The sequence below is a fragment of the Macadamia integrifolia genome, chromosome 1 (assembly GCF_013358625.1).
Source record: "Macadamia integrifolia cultivar HAES 741 chromosome 1, SCU_Mint_v3, whole genome shotgun sequence".
Classification (NCBI taxonomy): domain Eukaryota; kingdom Viridiplantae; phylum Streptophyta; class Magnoliopsida; order Proteales; family Proteaceae; genus Macadamia; species Macadamia integrifolia.
In genome coordinates, this window is record NC_056557.1 from 1,880,493 (window position 1) to 1,890,850 (window position 10,358).

The 10,358-nt window shown below is 37.1% G+C and overlaps 1 protein-coding gene across 1 annotated transcript; it reads left to right on the forward strand.

Moving 5' to 3' along the window:
• The first annotated feature begins 2,109 nt into the window (after positions 1-2,109).
• LOC122080994 (tyrosine-protein phosphatase RLPH2-like) lies at positions 2,110-4,010 on the forward strand. The gene is made up of 4 exons (XM_042647910.1): positions 2,110-2,874; positions 2,960-3,027; positions 3,116-3,295; positions 3,460-4,010. Exons 1-4 carry the CDS (start codon positions 2,328-2,330, stop codon positions 3,625-3,627), a joined length of 963 nt encoding a protein of 320 aa, XP_042503844.1. The 5' UTR covers positions 2,110-2,327; the 3' UTR covers positions 3,628-4,010.
• Positions 4,011-10,358: the final 6,348 nt, after the last annotated feature.

A 10,358-nucleotide genomic window follows, 5' to 3' on the forward strand; every position in this document is an offset into this window, starting at 1 on the left:
AGAGTAAGGGTGTCAGTCGGTTCGATTTCGGTTTCAAATGATGAAAAGGTGGACCAAAATGGAATCAAGAACTGACTCGATTCCTTATTTAGATACTCAAATCGATTCATTTCGGTTCCAATTTGGTTCTGATATGCAGTTTTAATTCGATTTTATACCTCTGTTTTAATTCAGTTATGAAAATGGTTCCATTTTTGAACCGCGAATGTAATGGACCAAAGGCGATAATGGACTCAAGTTATGGGCCTTATGGCCATTGCTAACTTCAAAATTATCTTAGCTTGTAAATATACGATGATAAATTGCAAAAAAACACTTACCGCATTTAAAAAAATTAATAAAAAAAAAAACTTGCAAAAGACATTCTTGAATGATAAGAGCAATTCGGTTTGGTTTCGGTTTGAACCGATGGTTCTGACCCCTTAAATCGAAATCGAGCCGAACCGATTAACATACTCATATATTCAAACTGAATTTGAACCAACTAAATTCGGTTCGATTTCATTCCAATCAATTCGGCTCGATTTCAATTTTGGTGTTTGGTTTCGGTTTGAAATTGACCCCCTTAGCCCGGAGGGGTCAATATTATACTCTTTACGTTTTGACTTTTGATATTCTTTCTTCGGGTTGAGTTTGGATGCCTAGAAAACGAAAGAAAATCGTACAATTGGTTTTTTTGATAATGAGAAAATAGTACAATTTGAACTCAATGTTTTCTTGGAGTTTGAATGACCCAGCGCGTGAAAAGATCAAGGTTTTCAAATTTAAGGCTGTGTTGTAATCAAGAGAAAGAAAATAAAAAAGAATATAGAAAAGAGAAGAAAATAAAAGAAAAAAGAAAGTTTTATTTTCTATTTTCTTGTATTTTCTTTTGTCTTTGGTAAGATTAATAAAAGAAAATTCACCATTTTCAAGGTGAGTTTGAAATTCAAAAAAACAATTTTCTCTTAGTCCAGGATAGGGGTGTCAATATCTAAACCGAATTGGTAAAACTGCCCGCACCAAGTCAATTGAATTCGGATTAAATCGAATCGAAGTCTTATTGAGCCTGTTTCAATTTGGGGGATTGCAACCCTACTAATTAATCGAATCGCACCTCAAACTGAATGAACCTAAAACCAAATAGAAATCGAAATAGTCTTGCAAGAAACAGAAAAAAAATCCAAAATCATTAAAAAAAACCAAGTTTTTACATAGTTTTGTATGGAAAAGTAAACCCAAATCAGGCAAAAAGCCGAAACCAAACTAATTACAAACCGAAGCTAAATCGAAATCAAAACCAAACTGAAACTGGAATTTCCTTATTGGTTCGATCTTGGTTTCACCATATCCACATCGAAATCAATTCAGCTTGGACCAAAATCAGGCAAAACCAAACCGTTGACACCCCTAGTTTAAGACATACCAAACACTATGAAAATTTCTTAAATAAAGAAAATATTACAAATTTTGTTACCTTTTTTTTTCCTCCTTCTCTTGGCTACCAAACACAACCTAAAATTCTATTGGGATCGCGTGATTTTTTGACCGTTGCGACAAAATCTCATTTGAGACAATTTGGTAGGTCGAGAAAATAGCAATGGCGTGTTTTAGGAAACTAAGATTATGAAACTGCAGTGGACAATGAGGTTTATGGTAACGGAAGTGAAGCGAGTTCTACCCAAGAAAAAACAAAATGATAAAGGGAAGAGAGGAGGCAAGAGGGTCCTAGGGTGGAAAGGAATAGAATAATTCACTTATCCTAAGATTCACAAATACCCTCCTAAGTTATAGTATTTCCAAAATACCATTTTAAATTATATTTATTTGGCTGCCACAAGGGTTAAGTGCAATCGGGCAACAACTAAATTAAGTTCAAAGGAGAAAGGTGGCTTTGTTTGCCTTTTCATGAATCAAAATAATTTTAAATCAGTACCTAAATCAATATATCCCTCATCCTAATAATATCTCGGGATTTACAATGATAACTTGATATATCTATTTATACCACCATTAGCTAAAATATGTCTATGATTAACTAATTACCGGGCTTGGGGCCATACCCAATGGAAAAAAGATGTTATCCAAACGGATTGCAAGTAATTTTGATCTTTATGATTAGCCGTTTCTCAAGTCCTTAGTTGCTCATGAATATAAGAAGGCTTGGATTGATCTCTTTGAGAGAAGTTGGACTTCTCTTTCGTGTATCTAAACCCCGGTGGAAAAGTTGGACAGGTGTTAGGTGTTAGATCCTCACGTATAGGTACCGTGCAGGGATCTAAATTCCCTAACAACACGATCAAGTGATCAGCTGAGCCGAGCTTTCTCAGACACAGAAACGGCTACGAATGGGTGACCCAAGCGCAGTGCCAGAACCGACGAAGCCCGTAGATCTAGATAGGGTCGTCTGCTGCATAGGGGACGTCCATGGCTACCTCTCCAAGCTCCAGAGGCTCTGGTCCAATCTCGAAAAACTTATAGACCCATCTGTCTTCTACACCGCCCTCATAATCTTCTTGGGCGATTACTGCGACCGAGGCCCCGATACTCGAAAAGTCCTCGACTTCTTGATCTCTCTCCCTTCCATATATCCTAATCAAACTCATGTCTTCCTTTGCGGAAACCATGACTTCGCCTTCGCAGGTTTCGTTGGGGCCCTCCCTCCACCGCCCGATGGATCGGCTTTCTCCGAGACATGGAAGGAATTCGAGCCAAATGAGGCCAGGGAGGGCTGGTATAAGGGAGATGGGTATGAGAACATGCATCTTCAGGGGAGGCGTTGGGCTGGCTCCATTATAGAAAGGTTTAATGCTGCCAAAGGGACGGAATACAAGGGTTCGATCTACGACGCTGGACCTACTTTCGAATCATATGGTGTTCCTCATGGTTCTGCAGGTATAGTAATTCAAAGTTTAATCAGGCTTTATTTCTGCCATTTGTGTGTGTATGTGTGAAAGCATTGATTGATTTGTATATACAGATTTGGTTAAAGCAGTCCCCGATGAACACAAGAAATTCCTCGCTGATTTGGTCTGGATCCATGAGGAGGTTAAACGCCAACACCTTTCCCCTTTTTCACATCTTTCTTTTTTTTTTGGGAGCTAATACATGTTTGTTACCAATTGGTAATTTACAGGACGACGTCTGCATAGATACTCCTGAAGGAAGAAAACACTGTAAATTGATAGCAGTCCATGCAGGTTTGGAGAAAAAGAAAGGGGTTGAAGATCAACTCAAACTTTTGAAATCCAGGGACACGCGGGTGCCTAAAGTGGAGGCTCTTAGTGGGAGGAAAAGTGTTTGGGAAATCCCGGAGGTGGTAGCTGATCTTTTATTACTGTCTTTAGCTTAATTTGAAGCCTTTGCATATGTTTGAACTTTGAACCAAATTTAGGAGCATATTTTTCATTAATCTCTCACTCTCTGCAATTTTAGAAACCTGACTTAGTACAGAATGTGTGTTGGTTCAATATCTTGCAGGAGCTAACAAGAAATCCAACTATAGTAGTGAGCGGGCACCACGGGAAACTTAACATTGATGGTCTTAGGCTGATCATTGATGAAGGTGGAGGTTTCGAAGAGAAGCCAGTTGCTGCTATTGTGCTCCCTTCTGGGATGATCGTCCGTGATACTGATGAGACAGTGTGACAAAACTCACATCTCTGATTTTGGCCTCGTACATTAGACTAATTTACTAATTATTTATTATTGTCATTATGTTAGCAAACAATATCTGTTACCATGGAATATGTTCTTTATCAGCTGATGAATATATGCCAGTTGTGATGTGTTTATAGGGAAATCTTTACCAATATCTAAGGTTACAATAAGGCTTTGCTCCATTTGCTGCCCTATGCAGACATTAAGTCATCAAGCATACTGCCTCATAGACATTTAAGAGCCTTATTTTCACTAATTTGAATGCATTGCTTCTGGACTCAAATGCCTTTTATATTCTATTGAGATATCCATGAAATTATCGGATTATTGAATCAATAAATCTTCTACTGAGCAATGTGCATTGGCTTTTATTGTTGCTTGCAAGTATCATTTCTGATTTGTTTTAAAGAAATTTCTCTTTTCTTTTATATTGGTAATCCTTATTTAAAAAAGAAAAAAAGAAAAAAAGAAAAAAAGAAAAAAAAGGAAAAAAAGAAAAAAGAAAAAAAAAAGTGCATATCATACTTATATTGAGATCATCAATCCATCTCCAATATTCCTCTTGGAGAAGGCATATCCTTACTTCCTTACACTCCCATGGACCACATCAAGTTAAAAGGATATACAGCATAACAGGTTTATAATTTATACTTGGTAGGTAATACAGCATAACAGGTTTTAAAATTTATACTCGATACTGTATGCTGTCTCTCTGCATATTCAGATTGCTGCATCAAATTTTACCTTTTTAAGCACAGGAGGAGATGCGCACCTGTTGCTTCTCTGACAAGTGGTTGTGCAGTAGGATTGTGAGATAACACTACCCTGCTTTATTTCGCAATCTGTGATTCTGTCCTTCTGCACCATATAGCACTGCTGTTAGAGATGTCCCCAATCACGAAGACATTCCGTCTGGTCAGATTTGGCAAGCTCTTCTTCCATTCCATTGCCCTAGCAAGGCCTCTTGTTGAATGAGATGCTCATCACCGAGGCTGTGGAGCAGATCTCTCTGATAAAAGGTTACCTCTGATGTTAGTAATGAATCCAACCATATGATTTCTAGTAACATCATATTGATTTAATGTTCTTAGAGAGTACTTTTCACATCGTGCACTGTCTTAGTATGTTGGCTTTTCTTGAACGGATAAGAATATTTTTACCATTAATTCTCTGTGAATCTGATTAATAAGATTGAATTTTTTAAGGTTGGTAATACCTTTTTTTTTTTTTGGGTAAGGTAATACATGTTTTCAGCATATATAATTCATATGATCTGTGTATTCTGATTTTAGCGTACAACTATTTACTATAATATTTTGGGGAAAATTTAGTAATTTTTCTGCATGTATCCCAACTGGTTTCATGATCATTCAACTTTGAGGATTGAATGGTAGTATACTGGTTTTCACTAGGTGGTATTGGGTATACCTTAATCTGAAATTCTTTTTGGGATAGCCTTTTGGAGTCACTCATGGTTCCTATTATGGATTAGACTATGTTTCCACTCTAAAAGGGTTTTCCTTGTGAAGCTTTTATATCTACTGGTATCGAATATGGTCTGTTTATCATTCAAATCTTATTATTCTCAGATATAGGAGGTAGCTCGATGCCACACTGTTCCAAGTCCTAATATGTTGCCTAATTTATCTAATTTTCCTTGATCTTTTCTTATATTAATCCAGTTTGTTCAATAGTAGTTTTCTTACCAAAAAAAAAATCTAGTTTGTGCAACATAATCTTAAGCCTGACCTTGGATTTGCCCTTATAAATCACTTTTTGTTAGACATCAAAATGAGAATTTTAATGTGGGTGATGTCTAATTTCTCTTGGTTTCTAATTTGTCATTTGTCTTGTATGTCAACTCCATCAAAACTTTATATTGTAGTCATCATATGACACTTTTTCCTGTAGCTATCAAAATAAAAACTTCTTTGTGGCAGATTTTCCCGTCGCGCCAATGTTGTGGATTCTAGGTTCTGGTTCCGGAAAGAATATGTTCTTAATTTGTTCTCCCTCTACGTCGAGTTCTCTCTCGAAGGACTCATGGATCTGCGATTCAAACAGGGGACCAAAATTCTTTCTTTAACATGAAAAAGAAGGCTTTATTTGGTTGCAAGGGAAATTCTCTGTGAATTTGATTAATAAGATTGAATTTCTTAAGGTTGGTCATACATGTTTTCAGCATATATAATTCATATGATCTGTGTATTTTGATTTTAGCATACAATTATAATATTTTGGGGAAAATTCAGTAAATGATTGCTTGGTTTTTCTGCATGTATCCCAACTGATTTCATTGTTATTCAACTTTGAGGATTGATTGGTAGTATACTGGTTTTCACTATGTGGTATCGGGTATCAAATCCCGTCAAATTTCATAACCTTATTCTTGTGAAGCTTTTATGTCTACTGGTGTCAGAATATGGTCTGTTTGTCATTCAACTCTTATTATTTGCTATAGGAGGTAGCTTGATGCCACACTGTTCCAAGTCCTAATATGTTGCCGGATTTATCTAGTTTGCCTTGATCTTTTCTTATATTAATGTAGTTTGTTCAATAGTAATTTTCTTACCAAAAATATAAAAAAATCTAGTTGGTGCAACATAATCTTAAGCCTGATCTTGAATTTGCCCTTACAAAACACTTTTTTGTTAGACATCAAAATGAGAACTTTAATGGGGTTGATGTCTAATTTGCCTTGGTTTCTAACTTGTTATTTGTCATGTATGTCAACCCCATCAAATCTTATATTGAAGTCATCGTTTAACACGTTTTCCCTGTAGCTATCAAAATGTTGACTTCTTTGTGGCAGATTTATATCACGAATTGACTAAGGTCCAATTGCAATTCTCTTTGTCCCTTCTCACGAATGTTGAAGAGAGTGTTGCGCAGATCTTGCTTGCCAGAGCTGTTTTCACATTCAGGAAACTAACTGGTCATAGAAGCTGTACAACACTTGTGCTTGTGTGTGTGTGTGTGTGTGTGTGAGTGTGTGTGTGTGTTTGTGTGCGCGCGCGTGTGTGTTTTATTGTAGATGTTTACTCATGAGGAAGTATGGTGTGGTGATGTTAGTGAGTCCCCTGTAGGTACAGTTGTACGTTTTTCCAAATTTTGGAAAGGTATGTAGGATTGGGTAACTCCACATATAGGAAAAATACTAGGGGCTGCATTAGGGAACTGGGCTAGCAACCTCATAAAGAAACCACCATGGAGGAGGGGAGTGGAAAATTTGTATTTAATGAATGTTGTACTAGCCCTCTTTGAAAATAATATTTTTCCTTTTTTATATAATTGTATGGAGTGCCTTCTAGGGGATGTTGCTTGGTGGGATTTTTAGGGTTGCATTCCATTAATATGACATGTTCTTCAGTTATGATATTCAAAACTACATGGCTACACTGAAAATTTTGGAGAATGCTGTAACTGGTCTTTCTCCAATTTCTCATTCCTCGTCCACTTTCTGTCTACCTTTATCTGTTTGATGACCTCTTAATTCTTGCTCTCCATTAGCACAGGCACAACCACAGAACCAGTTGAATTCTCTGAGTTATTTGATCCGGAATTTGTCCAACTTTTTACAAGTTGTCTCAAGTCATATTTCCATCAAGAAACAATTCATGGTACACCTGTTGAACAAAGCATCAATTTCTTCCCAAATCCAGCTTTGCAGTTCTGATCGTTTCATCTTCTTAACTTGATAACTGTGGACCATATATGCTCACCTTACAAAAAGGCCAGCTGATTGTGACTGCATTCTCCTGGAACCTTTTACCTGCCCTAAATTCACTTCAACTCTCATTCCCTAAGCTGCCGGCGGTTGGTTATTAGGGGAAGTCCAAATCACTCAATATTTGGTTATCAAATTTCATTTTATTTTGTATTTTAATTCCTATAGATTTTAAAATGTAAAGTAAAATTATATTTAAAAAGTATTATTACTAAATATGATAAAACTTTCGATTTTCATCATCTTTACCTTCAATTTCCCTTGCAACCAAATAAAACCTTATTTAGAAAGAATTTTGGTCCCTTGTTTGAATCACAGTTCCTTGCGTGCTTCGAGAGAGAACTCAGAAGGGGGAGAACAAATTAAGAACATAGTCTTTCCGAAACCAGAACCTAGAATCACATACTTCTATCACATCATCCCATCTTCCTTTCCTGGAAGTAAAATCTCTGCTAATTCCACCTTATAGAAGGTTAAACCCAGTGGCTCTATGTCAGTTAAACCTTAGAAGGGCATTCGAGATATTAGGTTAGTGTGGATCAGATTGGTGTTGGCCGATTTTATATCATTATTGCTGTATGGTCATGTGTTTAATCGACCGTTAGGAATCACCAATTTCAGATTGAAAAGGAAGATGAGCTGCAAAAAAAGAAATCTTCTTCTTCAATTTTTTCTTAAAATGTTTGTAATTGATATTACGTGTATGAGGGTAGTTTGGGTATTAAGAGACAAATTCATGATTTAACACCAACCGCGGGCATCCTAGGGAAAGAGAGTTGAAGTGAATTTAGAGCAGGTAAAAGGTTCCAGGAGAATGCAGTCACAATCAGCTGGCCTTTTTGTATGTTAGCATTTACTGATCGTTAGATGATAAAATTGTAATATGCACCATTGGATGAAAAATGGAAATATACGTAATATGTCTTATGTTAGTGGTATGAGAATAAGCAATACAGAATAAGCATTCATGTGAGTTGCGGTACTATGTATTGTTTATCTCTGTCCCTCCTTTCCATGATGCACCTCCAACCCATCGGCTGGTTCAGTTCTCCCTTTTCCTCTTCTCCGTGTCCGACTTCTCCTTCCCCTCCCTCTTTCGGAAAATAGAGCCAACAAGCTTCAGTGCTCCTTGAAAGTTAAACTCAGTTGTGTCACATCAGTTAGACTCAACTTCAAAGTTACAGTGAGAGATCTCTCTTGCATAAGGAACCAGATTAGCGGCACAACCCTTACGTTTTCTGCAACTCCAGTCCTTCTCCGCCATTAGTGGGCTCTTTCTTCCAACAACAATCACTCTAAGTCAACTAAAAAATAAAAATGAAAACCCACTCTGAGTCGTTGAGCACTTGAACCCTTCGAGGGAGTATGATTGCGTTGTATTCTTCTCCCTCAAAGCAATGCAATACTTTAGATTTGAAACTCAACCCAAAGGCCTTCTCTGGGAAAAGGTCTGCTTGAGCCTTCTTTGTTTCTGCGGATTCCTCTCCAACAATCATGAAAATTCATTTTGCTGCGAAAAAAATGGGAAGTGAAACTCCTTAAGAACCTATAATGAATGGATCATCTATGCCTCCTCCGATTCAATTCATCGGGCATCGATAATAGACAAGGTTGCAGAGATTTTTTCTTTTATCTTCTTCTTCTTCTTCTTCTTCTTCTTCTTTTTTTTTTTTTTTTTTTCTGGGTTAAAATCATGTTCGAGAGCAGGGGAGAATGGAGTGTGGATTGAATTATTTTTAGGGAAGCCATGGTTGAGGATTCACTTTATTTGTGTGTAATATGGCTCTATTCAAATGTTCTTGATTCGTAGCATGCACAAGGACAAGGAATATTTTGTTCAACACCAATTGATTCAGTCCATTAACTAGGGAGTTCAGTTCAAGTGTCTTTCTTACACGCACAAGAGAGAAAAACTATGATATCAGGCTTGCTCATATTCAGAATCAATTAGGATAATGCTAGCATACCTTATTCCAAGGTAACCCGCTAACATGCCCATCCCTCTCCCTAAATAAATATATAAATAATATACATAATTCAAACTTCAAAGGAACTTATCTAAGAAGTAAAAAATACTTACTCCTATCTAGAAAGTTAAGTCTCAACAGCGGTTTTGGAAAACAGAAAGTTAAGAATAAAGTTTTCCCATCACGCTTGTGTACAGACTACGGACACATAATGGTCGGTTATACATTCTCAGAGTCATATACACAATGATGACAGGGGGAGGGGGTGTTTGTCATGGTCATTTGCTTCATCCAAATGAGATTCAAAAGATTCCAATCGGATAGGCATTTGAATTTTCATCTGTGAACCATGTTAGTCAATACATACGCACAGTAGTAGCCTTTTTAAATTTTTTTTCTGTTCGGTAGTAGCTAGGAATATACATACAATACTTGTGGCTTTTGCATTTTTATGAAAAAAGATGATGGTAATTAAATGGAAATCCCCTTTTTCTGTCTCTGTCTGTGGCGGCGGGTGGTGGACCAGATCGATAGTGCTGTTCAAAGGAATCTGCCAACTTCTCAGACAGTCAAAGTAGGTGTACAAGAAATGCAAAGATGAGGAACCAACCAGCAACTCCTCCGTGTGTCTCGTTTTTTCTTTTATCTTAATTAATTTCCATTGTCAAATCGTATTTGGCAATATGCATGGTATGACTTTTCCTATTTCCATCATTATGTTTCTTCCTAATCCGGGCATCCTCCTGCCTTATCTTGGAGGAAAGGAACCAACAAGTGCCGCCAACTTTCAATGGCCAACTTTGCGGTTTACCTTCAATTCCAAGAAAAGGAAAAGAAAAAAAGGACCAAAACTCTGACTAATTAATTCCAACTGTCTTCCAGTGCTCCCTCTCTCCTTTCTTGATTAGGGCCTGCTGGTTATCTCTTTTTATTTGGTAATAATTAAATGGCTATCTGTCGTCGCTCAATCTAAGAGAGAGAGAGAGAGAGAGAGAGAGAGAGAGAGAGAGAGAGAGAGAGAGAGA